At 41.2% G+C, this 24,360-nt stretch overlaps 3 protein-coding genes and 1 long non-coding RNA gene across 4 annotated transcripts; 3 read left to right on the top strand and 1 right to left on the bottom strand.

Moving 5' to 3' along the window:
- The first annotated feature begins 583 nt into the window (after positions 1-583).
- Positions 584-5,270, top strand: LOC117813336 (protein transport protein Sec61 subunit alpha-like 1). Its single transcript, XM_034684496.1, has 12 exons — positions 584-716; positions 1,529-1,596; positions 1,703-1,768; positions 1,856-1,934; positions 2,124-2,255; positions 2,414-2,523; positions 2,877-3,030; positions 3,122-3,282; positions 3,410-3,607; positions 3,768-3,959; positions 4,049-4,125; positions 4,237-5,270. The coding sequence occupies exons 1-12, from the start codon at positions 710-712 to the stop codon at positions 4,421-4,423; spliced, it is 1,431 nt and encodes a 476-aa protein (XP_034540387.1). The 5' UTR covers positions 584-709; the 3' UTR covers positions 4,424-5,270.
- A 1,411-nt stretch (positions 5,271-6,681) lies between these two features.
- chchd4a (coiled-coil-helix-coiled-coil-helix domain containing 4a) lies at positions 6,682-8,758 on the top strand. Its single transcript, XM_034692830.1, has 3 exons — positions 6,682-6,867; positions 7,264-7,362; positions 7,471-8,758. Exons 1-3 carry the CDS (start codon positions 6,807-6,809, stop codon positions 7,818-7,820), a joined length of 510 nt encoding a protein of 169 aa, XP_034548721.1. The 5' UTR covers positions 6,682-6,806; the 3' UTR covers positions 7,821-8,758.
- On the bottom strand, positions 8,428-15,312 carry si:dkey-202e22.2 (netrin-4). The gene is made up of 10 exons (XM_034692816.1): positions 14,458-15,312; positions 13,147-13,640; positions 12,748-13,053; positions 12,343-12,469; positions 11,926-12,114; positions 11,461-11,677; positions 11,220-11,347; positions 9,878-9,946; positions 9,595-9,765; positions 8,428-9,431 (listed from the first exon to the last, which is right to left on the bottom strand). Exons 1-10 carry the CDS (start codon positions 14,585-14,587, stop codon positions 9,295-9,297), a joined length of 1,968 nt encoding a protein of 655 aa, XP_034548707.1. The 5' UTR covers positions 14,588-15,312; the 3' UTR covers positions 8,428-9,294.
- LOC117819459 lies at positions 14,451-17,395 on the top strand. Its single transcript, XR_004632551.1, has 2 exons — positions 14,451-14,576; positions 16,906-17,395. It is a non-coding gene; the product is annotated as an uncharacterized LOC117819459 (long non-coding RNA).
- The last annotated feature ends 6,965 nt before the right edge of the window (positions 17,396-24,360 follow it).

The raw sequence follows: 24,360 nt of genomic DNA on the forward strand, positions 1-24,360 counted from the left end.
CCCCCCCCCATAATGCTAAAGCTTTCTTCGCAGATCATATTTGTTAAAGTCAAGTTTTGTCTAGTTGAACAATTTCATAGCATGTGTACTTTTCATCATTTTAAGGGCTTTAGTGAAGGAGAGAACTCATGTAAAACCATAGAAAACCTAGAATTTACCTTCCTATATTTGCATTTATGTATGTAAAATTTCGCTAAGATGAGGATATTATTAACCAAAAAATCATACTCTTTGTTCTCAGAGACAAAGCCATAAATAATGTCCTTATGTAGAAAGGGTTTAAGTAGAATACTGGTATGGAGCATGGAGCATGGAGCCATATCAACCCATCCGGCCCCATCAGAGTGATTAGTTCGACCACAGCTACTGGCGAGTCTGGAGTAGAGCGCCCCCTAAAGGATGGGAGAGCATTGTGTTACAATATGTAAAATTATAAAGGTTTGCAATTTAAATCGTACGATTTTGGAGCTCGCAGGATTTGTTTATAGGCTATAATCTATAATGTTATAATTGTGCCATCCATCCCATGCAGTGTGGGGTCCGCTGTCTCTGCAGAGTCTCAGAGAAGTGACGTGTGATAGCAGCTTGACTGGTGACGTGTCTCTCCTGCTCTCTCTTTTCAGACGGAGCGGCTGGATGGAGGCACACTGACTCCACTCAGCACTCAAACTGGTACCAGTAACACGGCAGGAGTCGGCCTAGGGACACCATGGGGAGTATGTGACATTCTCCTCTTGTTTACAAGAATTGAGGGATCATTTAAAATACCCGCTGGGGTTTTATTCTCAAACATTAATGCGGGTAAAGCTTTCGTCTGCGAGCTAATTGGCTAATCTTAGGTTACTTGGCAAGTCGCAGCTAGCTTATAACGGGAGCTCGTTCTCTGAAGTTCTTCTAATCAAATTGTTGTTTTTGCTAAACTAATTTTACAGGTTTCAAGTGCAGTCTCCAGCTAGCTGTGTGCTTTTCAGAGAAGCTTCCTCTTTTAAAGTGCTCACTCGTTCTGTGATTGGAAGCCTGTTAGCTTTAAGCTAGCTGTCTGATCTCTTCCGTTATAGTTTACTGGTGATTTGAGGCTGGTTTCACTGTTTTATTTTAGTACATAGATACAATTATAATGTCATGTGGACTGCCTTTCGAGTATTCAGCAGCACATGTTAAATCGCCTGCTGTCAAAGTCAGTTTCAGTGATTGACACAGCTGATCAACAACTAGACAGTGGAGCAGCAGCGAAGTCCAAAGCGGGTTACAAAGTGTTTAATCAGCAGATGAGTTACTGTCAAACTTTTATCCTACTATATCCAGTCATTTGGTGGTAAAACACATGTAATGCTTCAGTGACCAGATGACCGCTGCCAGCTGTCTGACTTGTGGATAGTGATGACGTAGCATCAAAGTTGTCTGAGATTCAGAATTACTTGAGAAACCACAAATGTGTCTGATATTGACAGGAGTGTTGCAGAACATGGTGTGGTTTTCACGGCAGCATTATCATGTAATTTAACCAATTCATCCCTTTTTTCTACAGTTAAATTTTTGGAGGTCATCAAACCGTTCTGTGCGGTTTTGCCAGAAATTCAGAAACCAGAAAGAAAGGTAAGTCTATGTCTGGTAACCTGTGTTATAAACATGAACTGTTTCTGCTCTCTGCTCTCTAAATGGGTACATGAGTGACATCTGGTCCTCTTTTTAATCCTTGCAGATTCAATTTAGAGAAAAAGTACTATGGACCGCCATCACGCTTTTCATCTTCTTGGTGTGCTGCCAGGTGAGTATCTGTTTGTGAGAAACTATAAACTACTCCATTTGTTGCTGTGTATCTGTGACAACTTATGTATATTTTTCTTGCTTGCAGATTCCTCTTTTTGGCATCATGTCTTCAGATTCAGCAGATCCCTTCTACTGGATGAGAGTCATCCTGGCTTCCAACAGAGGTGCTTGAATTGAACATGATTAGCACCCTTTATCGCAGATTGTTTGTCTTGTTTTTGATCAACCTTACCTTATCTCACTCTCACATGTGATAGTCAAAGGACAACAGTCGAGGCCCCAATTCACTAACTCAGATACTGCCACCATTGTATGCTTGCAGTGACACTAATTTTGATTAATTTGTCCTCCAGGTACTCTGATGGAGTTGGGCATCTCACCCATTGTCACCTCAGGCCTCATCATGCAGCTGCTGGCTGGTGCCAAGATCATTGAGGTGGGAGACACTCCCAAAGACAGAGCCCTCTTCAATGGAGCTCAGAAATGTAGGTCTATCACTCTCCACATTTGTTATTTTTAGAACTACTGCACCTCTGATTTAAAAAAAAAACAGCTTTGAAGATGTCAGTACCAGTAACATCAGAAGTTTCCATCCCTGCAAGACTACAAATTGCACATATTTTTCTTCTCTGTCTTTTTACAGTGTTTGGAATGATCATCACCATAGGACAGGCCATTGTATATGTAATGACTGGCATGTACGGAGACCCCTCGGAGATGGGCGCTGGCATTTGCTTGCTAATCATCATCCAGGTGAATAAAATCTCCTGCTGCTCTCTAGTCTAATCTATGAAAATGTCTCTGGAAACACTTTGCTTATAGGAGTTTTTTTTTAACTAGTTGAAAACATATGACACCAAGATACATGTATTATATGAAGCACTGAATATAAATGGCTCTGTCGCTATTAATGATCTCCTTAACATTACTTAATTTTTTGTGGCATGCACACAGCTTGAATAAGTCATCTTGTACCTTTATGTGACAGGCAGATATCAGAAAATCTGTTATGAACATACATATCTATTTTATTTTAAACAGTTGTTTTGAACAGCTGGTTCTCTTTCCCAATCAGCTCTTTACAAACCTCCTATCTGTGTGTTCAGCTATTTGTAGCAGGTCTGATTGTCCTGCTGCTGGATGAGCTGCTTCAAAAGGGCTATGGTCTTGGCTCGGGTATCTCTCTCTTCATTGCAACCAACATCTGCGAGACGATCGTGTGGAAGGCCTTCAGCCCCACCACTGTCAATACAGGCAGAGGTATGGACCAAGACATATGTTAGAGCCGGGTTTTACTTTAATTTGAATCCTATTATAATGAATATCTATTTTATTCTTTTTGTTTACCCAGGTACTGAGTTTGAGGGTGCCATCATTGCCCTTTTCCATCTTCTGGCCACCCGCACAGACAAGGTGCGCGCCCTGAGAGAGGCCTTCTATAGACAGAACCTGCCTAATCTCATGAACCTGATTGCAACTGTCTTCGTGTTTGCTGTGGTCATATACTTCCAGGTGAGTCAGCATTATAGACAAACTCCAGGCCTGTTTCTTAGCTGATTTCATCAAACTGAAATAATTTAGGCTACAGGTTTTAAACAAACATTAACTAACCAAATGTCCCGCTTTGTTACTTCTCCAGGGCTTTAGAGTAGACCTGCCCATCAAGTCTGCACGCTATCGTGGTCAGTACAACACCTACCCCATCAAACTTTTCTACACCTCCAACATCCCCATCATCCTGCAGTCCGCCTTGGTCTCCAATCTCTACGTGATTTCTCAGATGCTCTCAACACGATTCAGTGGCAACTTCCTAGTCAACCTCCTGGGAACGTGGTCTGTAAGTATTAGGCGAGCTTTGACTTTAGCACATCTTGTCACAGTCTTTGTGGCTTATCCAGTATAAAGATTTTATGAAAGTGTTTCTGCTTGAGGGTGGAGTCAGCTTTGCTACCTTTTCTACAATGCAGAATCATCAAAAAATCCCTTTCATTGTTTAGGACGCTACCAGTGGTGGACCAGCTCGGGCGTACCCAGTGGGTGGTCTCTGCTACTACCTTTCTCCTCCAGAGTCATTTGGTTCTGTCCTAGATGACCCGGTTCATGCTGTTATCTACATTGTCTTCATGCTCGGCTCCTGTGCCTTCTTCTCCAAGACCTGGATTGAGGTCTCAGGATCCTCTGCCAAAGATGTAAGTCTTTAAGTGTAAATACAGCAGATTATTTTGTTGGTATATGTTACAATAAAATTAACATGTGTATATACATTTTTGTGCAACAGGTGGCAAAGCAGCTGAAGGAGCAGCAGATGGTAATGAGGGGACACAGAGAGACATCTATGGTGCATGAGCTTAACAGGTACAAAGTGGCCTTGCAGACAGTGGCTCAGGTTTCATGTTTCTTACTTTCCGTGTAAGGAAAGTTGCCTTACGTTATATATTTTTCTTATAATCTCTGTACTCTTCGCAGGTACATCCCCACAGCTGCTGCCTTTGGTGGCCTCTGCATAGGAGGCCTCTCAGTTATGGCTGATTTTCTGGGTGCCATTGGTTCGGGTACAGGAATCCTCTTGGCTGTGACCATCATCTACCAGTACTTTGAAATCTTTGTAAAGGAGCAGAGCGAAGTGGGCAGCATGGGAGCATTGCTCTTCTAAAGAATACCAACCTTCTGACACATCAGACACAAGTCATCCACCCCACAACATTTTTTATTTTGGATTTTTTGCAGTGTGCACAATCAGTACATTTCGCAGCTGGGATAACTCCTCTCCACCACCTTTGTTTTCCACCTTATGCCTCCAGCCTGTGAATGCTAAGGAAACTATTTAGGTTGCTCCCAGGGTTGATCATAGTATTGTGTCTCTACTGTCTCTTTACTCCAGTACGTACAACCTATCTATCTGCAGGCTGCCTATGTCCCAAATGACTGTCTTATCAGCTGAGGAATGCATAAAAGCACACAAGTGTGAGTTGCTGTCTTGGACTTACCTCAGGCATTGTTCTTGCAGCATGTTCAAGGAACACTAAGACAGCATCACCATGTGCTTATTTCTAAGCGCTGTGCCTGGACATTTGGAGGGAGTTGAAAGAAAGCCATGTCATGTCACAGATAGCAATCATGCTTTCTAGGGGCCTATGGTAGGGTGCAAATGTATTACTGAAATATGCTTGTATTCTGTAAAGGTTTCTGGTATTCGCAGATGCTGTAGGTGTTTTTTATTTTCCTTTTTTTTTAATATTTTAACTCATGGACTATGTTTATATCCACTCTGGTCTTATATATGGCTCAGTGTTTGGCCACTGTCTCTAGGTCCTCAAAGGAATTGTCTGTCTGTCGTCATGCTCTTTTTTTTCCCAGACTGAATCGCTGCTCAATACTGCCGAGATGGTCGGGATGAGGGTGGGTTTGATAGGGATGAAAATGGGTTTCTTTTTGGTTTTTACTTTATGTAACAGACATAATTGTGTTATTAAAAAAACAGAATTTGTTTTTCCAACACACTCGTGTTTTGATTCCCATTTTCTTCTTCTTGTAGTTTCCTTTTGGTGTTCTGATGAGACTACAGGATGGTATTTGTTGGTCAAATAATGAAGACTGATACATAATGACAAGTCCACCATGTGCTCCAGCACAGGTTATTGACAGTTTAAGATTAATATACTAAGAGTAGAGGGGTTCTGTCACATCTGCAACATCAAGACGTCACATAGTGTTGGACAAAGGTGTTGATTCTGTAACACTGATATCAGCTTAGACAAGTTTATCCTGTCTGTGTTTATATTTTGTTGCTGTACTGCAGGCTTATAAGTGAACATCCACAAGGGGTCACTCTAAGTTTTCTAAAGTTAACTGAAGAGGAAAAGGCTCTCTGTGCAGAGTGCATACAAATGCTCTTCTATTGGCAAACAAACAATTATTTAAAATGTAAATTGCATGAGTGCCCCACAAAGTCATTTAAGTAATAGAGTTGCTTAATATGAGGAAACCTAGTCTCTAAATGGCAATTTTTAAATATCAAACACTTTAGATTTTAATTATAATCCTATGACCATCTAATATAATATGCACATTAAAAAATTAGTTCTGCTCTTTTAACCCTCCTGTTATGTTGCAGGTCAAATTGACCCATTTTAAAGTTCAAAAATCTAAAACATGTTTTAAAGGTATTTAGTATGAATCTTCTTCTGCTTGGCTTAAGTAGCGTTATCAAAATATACATTGAAAATGGTTCATTTCATGTATTTGCAAGCCCCCCAAATGTTAATATTACATATATACTGTTCAGGTCAATTTGACCTGGCAGTCAAAGTGGAGGCTAAAAGGGGTCAGAAGGGTCAAATACTAATTGTTTCTTTGGTATTGTGGGTAGATGAACTTCTACTACTCTATAGTCTAGGCCCTAATGTCAAAGTGCATGAAAGGCTAGTGGTATTCAGAGGTTGCTGCCCATTTAGGCAATGTATGCCTTCCAAACTAGCTAAATATGGAATAAATATCTGGGCTTCACTTCATAAAAAGACAAAAATTCAAAATGTAAAATGTAGAATAAAATAAACAAAAATATGTCATGTAAAACTATTTTATTTATATTCAGGTATTTCCAATGTACATTAAACATAGTTTTAACATGATTTTTTATGAAAAAAAGTGAGTTATCCTCTTTGAACCATGATCTGTGAGAGGTAAAGAACACCATTGCACTAAATATTGATTGAAATGATTAGTAATGGAGTTAATAATGAGACATAAACAATGTTTTGGGGGATTTTTTTGGTTTCTGACACTTTTACATAATTAAACATGCGCTGGGTCAAATTGACTCAGGACCATTATTGCTGTTCTTGAGAAACGAACTTAACAGAAGGTTAAAATAGATATTTTTATTAAATTTTGTAACCTGCCTGGTGACGTCATCACGGTGCGCCTACATGTGGGCTCAGGTCAGACGGGGGTAACGGGTCTGTTAGACGCCGGCTAGCTAGTCAGATGAGATCTCAGCAGCTGTGGAGCGTTTTCTTTCATACTTTTCATCTTTTATGAGAGAAGACGCTGTACGACTGATAACAACAGCAGACATGTCGTACTGCAGGGAAGAGGGTAATTACGTTGTTTTCTTTTAATTCATTTTTCACTCCATGGCTGGGCAATGTCATCGGGCGAGACACAATGCTAGGCTAACTTTCTGGAAACACAGTTAACTTATAACGTCAGAGTAAAATAAGTGAGCAACCAGGCAGGGGTGGAATAATTTAACATCTATCACACATCCAACTCAGATTGACAGATATGGAACCACAGAGCAAGGCAGGCTAACTCAGGTCCAAGCTAGTTGTTACAGTCCGTCTCCAGGGGTCACAACTACGGCTAGCTAGGCAGCAATACTGCATACTTGGTCTTGTATTAGAAATACTTGGTAGCGTATTCATTCTACCACACTTAATGTTTATCTGAAAAAGTATACGACTTCAGGTTGTTCTTATTTCGTAATCAAAGGTAAAGATCGGATCATCTTTGTGACTAAAGAAGACCATGAGACTCCTAGCAGTGCGGAACTCATTGCAGAGGACCCGAACGATCCTTATGAGGAACAGGGTAAGTTATATGATCAATGTTGCACAGTGGACATTGCTTTGAAATACTCATTACCTCGGAGTCGGTGATATTGTTAACTTACTTCTGTTTGTTTTCCTGTATCTTCAGGTCTGATCCTACCAAATGGAGACATCAACTGGAACTGCCCGTGCCTGGGTGGCATGGCCAGCGGACCCTGTGGATCTCAGTTCAAGGAGGCCTTTTCCTGCTTCCACTACAGCACAGAAGAGGTTAAGGGCTCTGAGTGCATCGATAACTTCCGTGGCATGCAGGAGTGCATGCAGAGGTACCCTGATCTTTATCCTCAGGAGGAAGAAAAGGAAAGCTCCTCTCCAACAGATTCAGATTCGGGGCCCGCCTCTGCTGCCCCTACTGAGGGCTCTACTGCTCCCCCTGAAACTGACAGTACCCTGGCCTCTGACAGCAAATTACCTACAGACAACCAGACTGCCAGCTAAGGTCAGTCATTGTCATACAGGCTCTTGTCCTTTGTGTGAAAGCACTGCCCAGCATAAATGACCCTCCACAAGGTGCTCCGGTTGGTTTCCTCTCCTGTGCAGCCTACAGAGGAGCCTACATTACTCTGACACTCACGGGCAGAATTCATGATCCATCCAAGAGGGACTCTGCGTATGCAGAGAGAAGACCTACATAAAGATAAAGTATAGGCTGCTTCTTCTGCAGGGTTTTCAAACCATTTAATATTATGACTTAATGACGGTGGGCCAAGCTGTTTGCTGCAAGGACATTAGCTGATACTCAGTCTATATGCAATAGGAAGTGATTATCTGTGTTTACTTGTCAATCAGAAGAGCTGCTTGTTTGTGTTTGTTATGTGTGTTCTGTTTGTAACTGGTTAAGAATGTCACTTGCACTGAGGATTATAACTAATTATATAAATATATATATATCAGACAGAAAACTAAGAAGTAATCACTAGATTCAGTGATCTGAGCTATGCTCAGCTTATCCAAGAACTATACCTCTACCAAAGTTTGGCTTTGACATCAGCTCAACAGTGAAATGAGTCCCTTTCCATCACACAAGAGACCAAAAGTCATGTACTTGTTTAGGAAAACAAGACGGCTGTTTCAGGCTACATTTAGTAAACATTACAACAATGTAAACATTAAAGTGGTTAATTGTTCCATTCTTAGTAGAACCCTCCTGGTCTCGCTCCACATTTATTGCCATATGAATGATACTTAACCTTTTTAGAACTGACAAGACACTTGGCCTAAAGTGTTTTCACTTTACACCACCACTGCATCAAGGGTTTGTTATCTTAACACTGTCTAGAGTTTTCAGTTAGAATCTGTGGTCATACAATGTCATTCAGGCCTTAAATCATGATGGATTTTTGTTAAACATGCAGATTAAAATGATTGTTAAACAATTTCTACTTCCTTTTTGGTCCTTTCCAGTTATAATCAAAACACAACAACCTCTTGTCAATGATTGTTTTTCAGTTCACTGTGAGTTTCAAATATCAAACTTTAAAAGGAGATGAAGAACCTGACAAAAACATCTGACTGCATAAGAAGGAACAACCTTAACCTTTTCCTGAGTCACATTGCATTGATAAAAAGGGAGAAAAACATTGAGAGATTAAACTTGAAACAAATCCAGATATTTACATCATTAAAATATTTGCTAGATGAAAATATTGCCTTTAAAATACCCCTTGCTGATGTTTTATTAAATGGGTCGATCAGTTATTCATGTCAGTCTTTGAATGTGTTGCACGCCTTCAAATCATGTTTGAGATTTCTGACCTAAACTGAACCTGAGTTTGACTCATGGATAATTTTCCCTGATGTCAGGGACAGCTTCTCCTCAAACTGAGTTTTAGTTCCTCTTCTGTCTTGTCTGCCCACTCATAAGTTTCTTCAGGACATCCCTCAAAGTGTCTCCATCTTTGGAGTATTGAGTTCATGGACATCCATTTCTCAGGCCCCCTGACACAAGCAGACCCAGCCTGGGCGTCCATGGGACCACCACACTCTGCATGGTGACCAGCAGACGGCCTGTCCCAGCCTCCTCTGGGCCTGCGAGCAGGTAATCCATACCTGGTGAAGAAGATAGATTGTTTAATTATGTGTTCTAACCTTGAGTCACATTGCTGTAATGCTCAAAGCCTCTTGGAGGAAACTTGTAACCTTATTCTGAGCACTTCTTTTAGTAACCAAACACAACTTGCTTCTCTTAGTTGTTCTGAAAAACTGAATATACCTGGGTTTAGAACTGGACAGGTGCATCCGCGGATGGTCCAGGACAGAGGATAGATTCTGATAGTCTCAAAGTTGACTGCCAGTTGTCCTGATCGAAGGACCTTGCGAACTTTGACCAGTACTTCTGCATGGCTGCCTTTGTCATGGGCAGACAGCACACTGGCTTTGATAACTGTAGTGGGACACAGTCATACAGAAGAATGAGAGGATATTTTGAAGCATCAGACGAATCACATGATCACACAATTTGTGTGCACTTTAAATGAACAGATTTTGTTTCTTACCGTAATCATGTTTGGTCTTACAGAGGTCAGACACACTTCTCAGCTTTTTCTCCTTACAGCTACACTTTCCTGTGTACAGACATGCAGTTATTCTCTGATATACTTATATTTCTGTAATTAAGTGACGGACTATCCACGCGGTAAAACTTTTAAAGAAAGATAAATATCCAGATGATATCTGAAGTTCTCAGTCATCCATGTGATGAAACTTCAAATTTTAAACCAACAGGTGATGGGACTTGGTTAAAGAGCTTGTAGATGTTCCACCAGTCATTTTAGGACTGAAGTAGTCTTTCAGAAGTTAGGCTAGACAACTTAAAGTCCTTTTGGATTTAACTTTGAAAAAACATCACTCCTATAAATGAACAAAAAGCAGTAGCTTAGCATCAGCTGGTTAACACTCACCTGTGTTCATTCAGTTTAAGCTTGTCCATCGTTTACATTATTCTAAATCAAGGTTGCATAAGTTCTACTCCTCTGTCTCCCCGTTGTGTGACAGATGCAAGATTTCTGAGGATACATTGTCTCATGCCTTTTGGTTTTGTCCTTCACTAACTGATTTTGGTCCAAGGTATTTGACTGGTACTCTAAGGCCTATAAAAGACTCTTTCAGCCAGAACCTGGACTTGCAATCTTTGGCTGTTCACAGTCCACTAAGGATCTCTCCTCCTCTGTGCGACGATCACTAACACTGGGGATGATAGTTGCCAAGAGACTTATTTTGAAGCAATGGAAGTCCCCATCCCCTCCTTCTTTTCAGGAATGGATTTCTAACATGATGTCAGTCATACAAATGGAGAGACTAAGGTTCCTGCAATCTAGCTCTGTGAAGACATTCTCAGCTATCTGGAGCCCGTTCCTTGCCTTTTAGGATGAGGCTGACGTGTGATGAAAGTGGAGTATTTCTTTATATATGCAGACTTGACGCATAACACTCCAGCGTATGCATCTTAATTGGCAGCTTTATATGGTCTTTTTATGTTTGTTTGTTTTTTGTTTTTTTTTCTCTCTCTGCTGTCTCTCTACATTATTTATGTGTGTATGTATGTGTATGCATACGTATGCATGTGTGTGCATATGTGTGTTTATGTGTATATATGTATTTCTATTTATTTTATTACTTATCTTCGTTTATTTTGTTATTTAAAATCATTTATCAACTAACGTTTTCTTCACGTGTTTTCTATTAATTTATTTGTCTATTTTTTATTTTTCATATTATCCATTTTATTTTATTTCATTTCACATGTCTGAGCCCCAGTTTGATTGTATTTGTTTTGTCTTGTTACATTACAAAAGTTACAAATAAAATATAAAAAAAAAACAAAAAAAAACCACTCACCTGTGTAATGCAGAGCAGAGACTGCAAGCTCCTTTGACCACTGTGCCTCTTCTTCTACAGTGAACATATGATCCAGCTCAGGGATTTTTCCACCAATAGGCACATTAAACACCTGGTTATTAGAGTAGCTGTAAAAGTGGAATTGAACATACAGGGTTACTGTTATTTGTTCACATTTTATCATGTTAAGTACATTTTAGCTTCAGCGTTGATGTAGAACAACATTAAGTCTGTGGCTAACCTGTCCAGACACTGCCCAGTGGCTGGATCACAGCTGTGAGGGCAGGCACAGGGTTTGCAACCCTCCACTCCAAAACCCCAATAACCAAGCAGGCAGTTGTCACAGCTTGTGCCCCCTACTCCAGATTTACAGCGACACTTCCCACTTCTAGGGTGGCACCAGGGTCCCTCCTCTCCAGCATGAGGAGGCAAAGTGCCCTGTGAATCGCACCAGCAGCCTGAGAAAAGACAACCACAGTTCTGTATGCTGCTGAACCCTCAGACTCTATAGCTAAGTAAAGAATTTACAAACATAGCCAACAGATGGAGCCTTAAGACACTGTGGTTCTGTTTGATTTAAACCACAGACCCCCCTGACTGTGTAATTAATTCCACCAAGGTCAATTAAATCAAGAAATCTCCTATAATTTGCTTCTCTAACTAGTTGAAAACACATTATCCAATCCCCCTGTTACGTGTCTCTTACGCGTGCAGGCGTGTGGGGAGTTAAGTGCCAGGGACGGGTGGCGGTGGTAGCCATGGCGACATCGCTGGCACCTGCGACCAACAGTATTGTGTCTGCAGTTGTCACAAACCCCCCCACTGGTGCCACCAGAGGAGATCCATGCCCGCTGTGAGAAGTGACAGCTATCTGAGTGACTGTTACACTGACACTCTAACATCACAGCAGTGTGTGATGTCAGAAGTTAGAGAGATGACAGAGGGACAAAGAGAGAACATGAGGATATGGAGAACAGAGAAAACAATTATCAAGAGCTATATTTTCACTTCAAAGTGAACATAACACATGTCTCTGTTGATACTCTGTCCATACTTCTTATCCACCGGCCCTTTACTCTAATGACCAAGCAGAGTATCCACTGATCAGACTGAAGTTACTTACTCTGACATGGGTTTGATTCCCTGCTTGTGCTATTTGCAGGTCTCCAAGGGCGGTCATTGTAGAGTGGGGCACACTTCTCACAGTGATCCCCTGCTGTGTTGTGAGTGCACAGACACCAACCAGATACCTGGAAGACATATCAGGGGCTGCTGAGCTACTTCACCTATATTAGACCTTAAAGCTGTCTGGAGACAGCTATAAAACACATCAAGAATAAACTGAGCTATTTAAAGCTTTTAACGGGGGATTTTTCCAGTAGAAAGTAATTTGACATCCAGACCTGAACCTGTATTATACAATACTTTTAATAGAACACAAGCCAGTGCAGAAACCAACTTTTTCTTTCATGGTTTATCATTGACTGTTCCTTTACTTTGGAATGTACTCAAAGGAAAAGCCACTCACCATGGTGTTGTTCTGGCTTGTGTCTTTGCTGTTGTGTTGTAAACACTGCTCTGCATGTCCGTGGCACAGGCAGGTCCCCCTGGCCTGAAAAGTATAAATAGCATAAGGTGCAGAGGCTGAGTTTTCAGTGGTGCGTTTGGAGGACAGAGCTGAGGCTGTGAAGCCAGTCCGCCTCAGGGCAGCAGGACAGGTCTGAGCTTTAAGCAGTCTGATGCGGAGGTTAGTCAGAGAGAGGCGGAAGAGCGCCTCTGGGCTGTAAGGGTCCAGTGTTTTAGCACCCATGGGGTCTAGTGTCCGGATTATTACCTGGGCGGGGACACAGAACACTCATCAGCACTTAATTAAATACTTTTGGATCTAATAATGAAGACATTTGGCACTTCATGCATAATCACTGACCTCGCCCCTGCTGCAGGGTGTTGCACTGGTATAACGGGACGTGCACAATGATCCTGGATGAGAAAAATCATCAGGCAAACCAAATTCCATGCTGCAATTGTGTGCGAAGAGCTTAAGAGCTTCCCAAGTCTTCCCAAAGTCGGCTGAACGCTCAACCGCCATGACGGCAGGCCGAGGGGACTTGAACACCAAAACTACATGAGACAGACAGAACTGTGTTTCCAGGTCCAATCGGATCTCATCCTGCTGCTCCTGCATCTCAGTTCCTAAATCTGATGCCCACCAGGTGTCTGGTTGTAGGAAAGGGTCATCAGTCATGTGAGCAGATGGGTGAGGGTCCTCAGGACAGAGGAAGGGACGATGAGCAGGAGGATGAGTGCAGAGGTTATGGTTGAGGGAGCTGTTTCCACAGCAGCCTGAAAGTGTGAAGAGGGTCCTGCCACTTGCCAGGTTCCCTATGGGTGGACTGCAGGCCTGGTCCTCACATCTGGAAACTGGCATGGATAAGGGAGAGTCATTATGTCGAAGTATGAAATACTTTTAAAGTTTTGTGATGTTACAAGTATCCGAATAAGTTATCTGACAACATATTATCTGATGACAAAAAAGCTTTCAAATAAACTGCAAGTAATTCACAGCACTGACATCATGGACTAAACCTCTTCACTGTTTGTCATGAATATTTAATTAACATGACTATTCAGCTACTGCTGCTTGCTCTGATGGACACTGAAGCCTGTCCTTTCTTCAATGGACATCGTAGATCCTCTCAGTTTACATGTAAGACAAAAGGCTGCCAAGCTATCACTTAATCAGCAACAGGTATGGCTATAATAACGGGACAGCAAAAAAAAGATGCATAAATGAATGAAAACCTGTATAAACTCCAGGGGGATTTAACTTGCTTAAAAAACTTATAAAACATAAATAACGCAGACATCAACTATCAGACAATACAGCACATAATACACATGAAACAGAATTATTAAAATATACATCAATAAAGCTTTATGTGGTTACCTATGAGGGATATTAGGTGCCAAGTTCTAATGAGGTACCGAGTGCCAATAGTTAAAAAAAACAAACAAACAAAAAAACACCTTAAACTAAATATTACCTGCTGTTGAAAGACCATGTGAGATGTCATTACTTCATGTACATGTAACATAGTTGAGTCACTACACCTGTCTTTCCCTTAGAATAAATTAATAAGTAACATAACCACAAGGGGAAACAAGAGGTGAGGTTAATCTCGATGCGCAACTGATTAGGAGGATCAGCATCCACAGAGTTGTTGACCATGATGCTCACCTGCTCCGCTCCTCGTCACAGCCAAAAACAGCCAACAAAGCGTGGCCAGCATCTGATGTCGACCTTTCCCAAGCATACTACACACTATTATCCTTGTGTTGGCGTTTACCGTATGGATGGTAAGATGCATGTCTTCCAGCAGAGATTAGTCTGGACATAGTGTGTGGCAGATCAAAATGACAAACGCATTTTTCTGCCAACTACGCAATGCGCAAAGCGTCCTGATGAATCCAGTGTTTCACCGATCCCCTTTCTAGATAAATATCGAAAAATATCCTCAATAAAGTTCAAAGTATCCTCAGGAACAGCAGGAGCATCTCTTGACAGGACTGTCGCCTTGTTGCATCAAAATGTGGATCGTTTGCTGGTCCAAAAATCAACGTTCCACAGTCAACGAAATTGGTTATAACTAATTTCCATTTGAGAGATGTATGTCGTCTCTCATTTTGCGAAATAAAAAAGCAGCATGTGTGTGTGACAGTCTGAAAGATGGAATTTATAATTCATATTACATACTAATTAAGTCTTGTAAATATCTATTTACTCAAAGGAACCTGAGTTGTGCGTCTCACCCAGGTCTCCTGTACGCGTTATTACAGGAGGATGAGTGTGCGCTGTATTTATCCAACGTCCTTCCCGCCGGCACACAAACGCACACACATACTCCACAAGGATGTTGCGTCGCTGCACCAATAGCATTAAACCAAAACCACCCTTGATCGAGAGAGAGAGTATTTTTTCTCCATCCTGGCTGACTGTTATCCATTGAGATTCTTAGGGTTGTGCGCCAAAGAGGACAAACTTGCGACCTGCACGCGTACTTCACCGCAGTAAATGCGAACCAGCCGCAGAGCACATACCAGATAAACCAGGTCCCTCAGCTAACCTGGGCCTCGTAATAAGGCGGGGAAGTTATTTAATCTGCCTCTGCCCTCCTGTTTTTCAGCTGCGGCAATTTCAAGTAACAGGTCTCTTTGATGTCTAGCAGGAAGAAACCTGAGTAGGGAGACAAAAATAGTCCTCGGTGCAGTTATTTGCAGCTTGATGGCGCATTGTTGTTCCCAGACAATCTGACAGCTTGAAGTTTCATGCAAATGACTTGGACAAGAAAGGGAGTCTTTTTCCCATCTGTCTGCCGGATGGATAGATTACTGTGCCATTCTTCATTTATAAAACTGGATAATAAACACATGGTTGGACACATGACAGACCTGTTTCCAAATGCTTCTTGACCACACACGTCAGGACAGCTTGGTCTCTTGCTGAGCCTGATGTATTTTTCTTTACTGGCACACACACACACGCACCCTTTGAATCTGAAGAATAAACACAGTGTCTCTTCAGTTTTATGGCTCAACATCAAATACTAAGAGACTCAAAAACTGGAATAGCCACACAGAGTGAGATCTGATTTAATGAATGTCTTTAATGCAATACAAATGGTTTACAGACCTGCATGATTGCCTTCCCCTCAGAGTTGATGACACAAATTGAATTTCTGAGAATTCACATATAGGCCAATGATGACAATGATATTTGTATGTGGAACAGTCAATATTACTCTTGATGTCCCAGTCATCAATCTGATATTGATATGTCTTTTTATGTTTTAGTGAGTGTAAAGTGCTTAGTTTTTATCCCATTTTCAACAGTCTCTAAACTTGTGTATCATTTAGCTGAGCATTTGTCCCCATTGACCGCTCTCTGGTCTTTTCTGTTGTCTCTCTGTTCTTCTGCTAACACATGCTATAGTGTTTGGCAGGCCTCCACATAGTAGGAAACCCTGGAGGATCTCCACCTTCTCTAGTATATTCTTACCAAAGCTGTATAGGAGATTAGGGTGATGCCATATATAAGGATTAGCTGTTATCTAGTAATATATGTGGGTACAGACATATTTTCTGGCTGCGTCTGATTGATTCAGAGCCCGTTCTGACTCAAGGGAATACATGTTAATGAGATTCTCATCTTTTTGCTGGCTGCAGGACGGAAGGACCTGTAAGTGTGTTTATCTAAGGGGGAAGGATAATGGATAAAACATAGAGTCAGCTCATCAATTTGGTGCTGTTCTGTTTTTATTTTCAGTGATAGAATCCATTCTGAAAGAAGTTCATACTACATACTCACACTACATACAGTATGTGAGCAATATCGGATTCCTGCAAAAGGCAGAAAAACTGCAGGTTTAAGTGGAGTCTCTGAGGTTTGAGGTCAAGGTTTCCAGCAGTGCTATTAACATTTAAGAGCAGCTGGTTTCATTGCAAGTTATATGTTTGGTTTCTCATTTAGGCTTCAAAATGCACAACATGTTGAATTCTTAATTGAATATACTGTAATTAAGGGTACATTTCTGCCATATAGGAATGCAGTGGTGCCCACATCCAATAAAATGTTTGTTTATGACGTGAGCATTGCTATGAGAAATATGCTGCCTTTTTTTTCTCCCAGGTCCTTTCAGCGAAGACATTCTCTAAATACTCAGCATGTATCTTCATCATGGCCCCCAGTTGTGAGAGGTCAAATACCAGCCAGGAAAGGTCCCAGGGATCCTCTACCTGCCCCATGACTGCCTCTCTAATTGCTCCTTTTTCTCTCATTTACAAAGCTTGATGGGGGCCAGGGGTTAGAGAGATGGGGTCAGGTGAACAGGGACTCCTACTTCCAGTCATTTTAATCTCCAATGTTTGTCCAGGCTGCTCATACATGCGTGTGTGGAGCACATGGTATCACTCCACACTTCTCTATCTCTCTCTGTCTTTGTGTTCTGACTATTATTTCACATGTTACTCCAGGGATAAGGAGGATTAAGGAGCTTCCTAATATGACTTTGGAGGCTCCATAGGCCAACATGATCCGGCACTGATTCATGTCTCGAAGTACTTCATCTATTCAGTGTATGTTGATTTGGAGCAATAAAGTTAAAGCCATCTAGCCTAAACGTCCCAGTGTTTGTTATTGTATTTTTGTCATGGAGAGTACAGCGTTACAGAGCAGGATCTTATGTGACGTTATCCACTGGCTACAAGAGAGACTAGTGGATGCCATGGTTGATCTGGTGTGCTTGCGCTAAACTCTGAGGTCACAGTTAATTATTCTGTGGCATTTTTGGAGAGACTTGTAGCTTTTGCACTATAATGTGCTCAGAAGTGATATTTGATGAACAGATCAAAGAAATTATTTTGTGCTCCTTAGAATCACAAGATAACTTTATGAGTATTCTACTCTGAGGTGACACTGTGGAGTTGTGCACTTAACACAGTTTAAAGTTAAGAGGTCAAGGTGAAAAGTCAACTGCAAAGGTCTGTAGGTCAAGTCCAATAAAACAAGGAGGACTGTTTTCCTTTAGCAAGGTTTGAGTTGAGTTTCTTTATTGTAATTTCATTTTGAGTGTGATAATGAGTGTAGACACCTAACAGAGACAACCTCTTACTCCTGAAGTTTACTATGATCCTCATGTCAGAGAAAGGTTATAATAAGCTCAAAGAGACTGTTAAAAGTTTGTCTGTAACCATTTGCACATCTACATGGGGCGTGAGGATAGCACACACAATAGGGTAAACTGCATGTTGCCTCTTTGATGTGTGAGAATGAATGACTCAGATTAAACTGTCAGACCAGCATGTGATAGAGGCCAGATGAGGCAGGATGACTAATCAAGTCCTCTGTGATGAACACCAGCAGTTTGCCAAACCAACAAATGTGTGTATCTGTGAGCTTGTGTGTGGATTTGTGGTTGTTTGTTCACGGAACACTTACGGTTGTAAAATCTCACATATGTTTGAGTGACGTAAAACCATACTGAAGTGCTGCCATTTATTCTTTATTAATTCTTAACAAGACGGAATGACAGGAACACTAAAGAGGGGCTTCAGTTCAGCAGTGAGTTATTTATAGCTGAAAGTCCTATTTAATATTGCACAACGAATTGAATTCCAAAGTATGCAAACACATATTCCTACCACAGTGGATGCCACTGACTTACAAGCTTAAAACTTAATGATGTGCGTCACCAACTCAATCACATAAACACAATGTTATGCTGACACAGAGAAATAAGTACATAAACAAAAACAGACACAGTTTCTTGATGACTCTTTCATTGCTTTTTTCAATTCCCACCCACATAAACAAACTGGAATGCCAGAACACACGCTCTGGTTTTCTACCACAATAACACATAGAGACATGTGTTACAGATTCCACTCACTGCACATATTCGCTCACCCACTTAGATAAAGCATGCTGACGTGACTTACATAACAATTTATTTTAACTGTCTCAATGAAATTCAGTGGATTCAAAAGAAATGTGGTTTAGGGTTTAAAAAGGGAGTGATGCAAAGGGTAAGTAGCAGAACAAAGCTAACTGCCGTCAAGCGTGCTGGAGGTCAGAGGTCAGCATAATAAATCTGAGATGAAAATCCGAGGCTTGTTGCAGGTAGCATCAAACATGATATTTGAGTCATAAATAAATACACACAACTACTAACATTTTAAACTTTACATCTCTGGGATTCTCCCGCTGTGTTAAAGTACATTTATGGAATGTGGTGTCTGACTTTGGTTCCCCTCCTAAAAGTCACTCTGAGAAATGGAGCAAATAAGAGGAAAAATTAAATGCAGCTGTTTGAGGTGCTTGGCCTCAGGTTGGGGGTTCCAGTCAGTCTCTCTTATGTCTGGCCACTTTGAGCTTTGAGCCCCTTCTCAACTCATTAAGGAAGTTGTTATTGGCATGCCAAGATTCCATCTGTTTACCAATGTATAGTCAAGAGTCGCTGTTTGTCAGCACTCCTTTATATATACAGGCAAGGTAAAAATAAATATGCACGGATGCCACCATGAACATGTGTTGCGTGCATTTGTTTTTTCTCTTGTTAAAGTATACTGCCACCAAAACACTGGGATGTTAATTTGACATTTGATGCACATGGTGGTTCTGTTTCACAGATGAACCACCAACAGGGACATTTGTTGATACAGTGATGGGTATTACTTGTAAGTGGTACATGTAAAACCTGAAGCCTTACTATGTCCTCAGGAGTTATATCTGTTCCTGCTTTCCCCTGGGGTGTCTATGTGTGAGTGATGATAAAGACTTTCTAGCCAGTCCAAGCTAAATTTACAAAAGTCACACAAACGGCATACTACAGCATGGCATTGTATATTCCCATTCCTGTGTGCAGATACAAAAATATAATCTCACTGCAGCTTAAGGGTGTGCCCACTTTTGTGGTTGGCTTGTGGCTTTCTGCAGGAGAACAAAGGAATGCAGGAATATATGCGAATGCCTTACCCTCCTGGCTTACCCAACAATATGACATTAAGAAGGGGACAGCCAAGGTTTGATCACATCTGCCAACATCTGGCCCTCAGGAGAACCTAAACTTAGCAACACATGCTGATGTCATTAGTGTAAAATGGGAGTTGTAGTTACAAAGGCATGACCTTCACAACTTCCTGTTCCTGTACAGTGAAGGAGAGGGAGTAGGAGAGATGGATGGGTAATATGATGGATGTAGGATGGATTATACATCTGTGTGGTTATGTAAGTGTTTTGTAATTGTTGAGGCTGATCCAGATCGTGGATTTCTGCTCCTGAACTGTTAAACTTGACACACAGGGCAGATCAAAGCTTCAACAAAGCTGGTTGGGGTTTAATCAGTTCTACTCACTCAAAGCTTCTGGCCACATCTGTCCAATCATGTCCCATTACCGTGGTGGACTCCTGGCTCCAAAGAGGGTTACAGTACTTCCAACCAAACACTGGTAGGGGACCGTGTCTAGAGGAGATGTGTGGTTTTTGAGAGGTTTTCTTTGGAACCCTTTCTGCTTTAATCAATAGCGATAGACATGTGCTAATGATTAATGAACTGCTGTGGTCAGGATGATTTAAATGCTGAGGTAACTCTGATATGATAATTTTGTTATTAGATGTGGGTTATTTAAACCCTTTGGGAAGTCTTTCATTTGGTTAAGACCTCCCCAATGACTGAGGTCATTGCTCTGGGACTAGGCTCCATTGAGAAGATGCCAATGAAGCAGAGGGTCTCTTGCTCAATGTTTCCAGTGGGCTATGTCTAGTAATGACTGCTGCAGGGAATTGCAGTACTTAATAGCACTGTATGAATTAAGTCATGCTGTGTGTTTGATTTTTGCTCTGGCTCTATGATATAAGATTTGTACATGATCTTCTAACAGAGCTGAGTTCTGTGAAGTCTCTCCATTATTCTGTCTGATCTCACGAGGCATGATCAGATTTCCTTGCTCGAAGAAAAGCACTGTCATAATGATAAAGCTAACCTGGCATCCTCCTGGCATATGACATCAACACAAATTTCAAGACATTCTTTTTACCGCCATATAGTATTGAAAAAAAATAAGGCACTTTCTCACAATGATGCAGAAACCCAGCCCTTGATGTCTTACTTATGAATAATATTATTGCCATTTCCTATTATCAGGCTGCTCTTAAAGGCCTCGAAATACTCTTCAGGTGGTCATGCAAAATGCAACAGTACATGTACTGGTAAGAACTAGGGAGAAATATGTTTTTCTTCATATTAGCTTCTTCTCACTGCTCCCTTTACAAAGTAGAACTGAAAATCATCATTCATACTCACAAAGCTCTTAATGGTCAGGCACCATTACATTTTCAGCTGATAGTGCCTTAATACTTCTTTTGAACATTGCGCTTCTGTAATGCAGGCCGGTTTGTGGAATGTGAAGTGTCCAAGAAATTAATGAAATTATCAGCAGTTTGGGTAGATGATGTAGATACCTTTACTTTTCAGAGTAGGCTTAAAACTTTCCTTTGTGATGAAGCTGTAGGGCTGGCTTAGGGTTGCCTTGGATCAGCACAGCCTCATGCTGCTTAGAGGTACCAGAGCTCCTATCTTCCCCTCCTCTTCTTCTATTAACTCTGTATCCTCTCTGGAATTCTTGTTCTTTCTCATCTCACAGGTTTTTGTAGATCTTTGGGTTGACAGCAGATGACCATCTTTCCATGAGTCTGATTTTTTCTTGTTGGGAGAACGTTTTTTCCTCACCAGTGTTAACACTTGCTTTTTACTGGTAGATTAATTTGGGTATCTCTAATGAATGTTACCAAAAGCAGAAGACCTGATCAAATTATAGAGCGAGTGAGATAACTTTTGTTGTTGTGATGTGACATTAAATAAATAACTAATTTGTTGATTACTTCATTTTCATGCAGAAAAACACTTTCTAGTCTCCTCATGAACTTAAATCATCCTTATCCCAGAATCTTGTTCTTTACAAGTTGCTGGAGAAGGTTCAGATGCATGAAACCGTTACGTTGTGCTAGTCTGCCAGATCTGCTCTCATGGGTCTCAACTGACAGTGCCAGAGGCTATAGAGCAGGGGTGTCAAACTCAAATACACAGAGTGCCAAAATAAAAAAATCAGTGCAAGTCAAGGGCCGGACTGGTTTAATGTTTATTGCAAAACTTATTGAAATGAACTAATTGCACATATTGAACATTGAATTAGCAAAGCTTAAGTTATTGCTATAAACATTTAAAAAATAAAAAATATGTTGCATTCATTTCTTAATGCTCAATCTGCAACTTATCTAATGAATGAGCTTCACTAATTTCTTATGAAAATATTTTTCTACAGGCCAACAACATTAGCAAAAAAAATTCTGCAAAGAAAAACCAAAAATACCCTGTGGTAGCAAGAAAAAGTGCAAAAAGGAAACATATTTCAGCTCAGTCGGCTGCTCTGTGATGCACACTAGTCTAAGCCAGATACTCATCATCTCATCTTGGATGCAAGTTCATCAATGTTTGGGGTCAGGCTCTGAGCTGAGGAAATCCTCAGGATTGAGTGAAGGTGTTCATCAGTAAGACGACTCCTGTGAGATGTTTTGTTTAACTTCATCAAAGAGAACAGTTGTTCACACAGGTAGTTCGGCAGCACGGAAAATGGCTCAAGTTTTCTTGCAGTATCTGCGTCTCCCACAGGCGCAACTTGGTTTTCAAAGCCTTCACTGCAGCGTACATGTCTGTGATCACACGTCCCCGACGCCCCTGAAGCTGCAGGGGCTTCAGGGGCGCTTCTTCACACAGAAACTTTGTATCACGGAGCTCTGCTATGTATTTCCCTTTGCTCTCCATGAACTGACAGATCTCCTCACGCAACTCGAAACACCTTTACAGCACTTTTCCCTGGCTTAGCCATCGCACCCCTGTGTGATGGAGCAAGTCACCATATTCTGAACCCAACTCCTCCAGAAAAGACTTGAACTGGCGCTGATTTAAACATATGCAGGGTTCCCACGCGTCCTGGAAAACCTGGAAAACCTGGAAAACAGTTGACCAGTTTTCCAGTACTGGAAAACACCTGGAAAAATGGAGAAAAAGTCAAATGTCCTGGAAAATCACATATAGTCCTGGAAAATTATTCCAGCATGGCTGCGTTTGACCTGACCCTATTAACCAAACACATCCCCATTCATTGAATGTTGAGTTCACGCTGTGCTGGAAAAGACAGCGACACTGCGCAACTTTTTTCTCATCTTTTCTCCTTCACTTCATAATAATGCATTCACAGGAAACGGGGGTATATTGTTTCTGTTTTATGGTACATTAACCTTGTAGAGTGCTCTTTTGATTCAAAGAGTCTTATATTTAAGTTATAGTGTGACCAGTGGAGTCGGGCAGAGAGCTTGGGGGTCTGTGCCTCACAACTTTCTCTGCAGGCTGAGAGCTCAATTACCGTACTCTAGCTCAGTTGTTCTCAAAGTGGGGTCCTGGGACCCCTGGGGGTCCGCGAACCATAGCAGGGGGTCCGTGAAATAATTTGAATACATTTCTAATAAATTATAAAACCGTGCTGTCATTAAAAACAGCATATACACCATTTTTATGATACCATTTGGTGGCTGAAGGGATATGTGAGTCTTGCTCCTGTTAATTTTTTGAAAGTGTTTAAGATCAATTACTTGAAAAGTATAAATGCTGTCATGTTGAGTCCACAAGGAATGAAATGACCCTCTGTTTTAAAGAATACAAGTGGTATTTACTTGATTCAAATTGAAGTGTTATCTGTTTATCACTATGGTACAGGTCTGAAGGATTTACATTGATACCTTTTACAATACAAATAGTTATAAGGGCAACTAAGAGTGCAAATGGTAGTAAGCATGTGATTTAGTGATGGGAAGTTCGGTTCTTTTCAGAGAGCTGGCGCTTTTAACTCGGCTCCCAAAGAAGAGCCGACTCTTTCGACTCCCGAACGGCTCTTAATTTAGGATCTTTAGTAGCCGTATATTTTACCTTAACTTTAAAAATGTATACTTTTACAAAACCATTCTCACCCTGATTCTAGGGTAAGGGTTAGGATAAGGGTTAGGATTAGGGTTAGGGTTAGGGTTAGGATTAGGATTATGATTAGGGTTAGGGTTAGGGTTAGGATTGGGGTTAGGGTTAGGGTTAGGATTAGGGTTAGGTTTAGGGTTAGGGTTAGGATTAGGGTTAGGGTTAGGATTAGGATTAGGGTTAGGATTAGGGTTAGGGTTAGGATTAGGGTTAGGGTTAGGATTAGGTTTAGGGTTAGGATTAGGGTTAGGGTTAGGATTAGGGTTATGATTAGGGTTGGGGTTAGGGTAAGGGTTAGGATTGGGGTTAGGGTTAGGGTTAGGATTGGGGTTAGGGTTAGGGTTAGGATTAGGATTAGGGTTAGGATTAGGGTTAGGGTTAGGATTAGGGTTAGGTTTAGGGTTAGGGTTAGGATTAGGGTTAGGGTTAGGATTAGGATTAGGGTTAGGATTAGGGTTAGGGTTAGGATTAGGGTTAGGGTTAGGATTAGGTTTAGGGTTAGTATTAGGGTTAGGGTTAGGATTAGGGTTATGGTTAAGGTTAGGATTGGGGTTAGGGTTAGG

This window comes from Notolabrus celidotus, chromosome 1 (assembly GCF_009762535.1).
Source record: "Notolabrus celidotus isolate fNotCel1 chromosome 1, fNotCel1.pri, whole genome shotgun sequence".
Taxonomy (NCBI): Eukaryota; Metazoa; Chordata; class Actinopteri; order Labriformes; family Labridae; genus Notolabrus; species Notolabrus celidotus.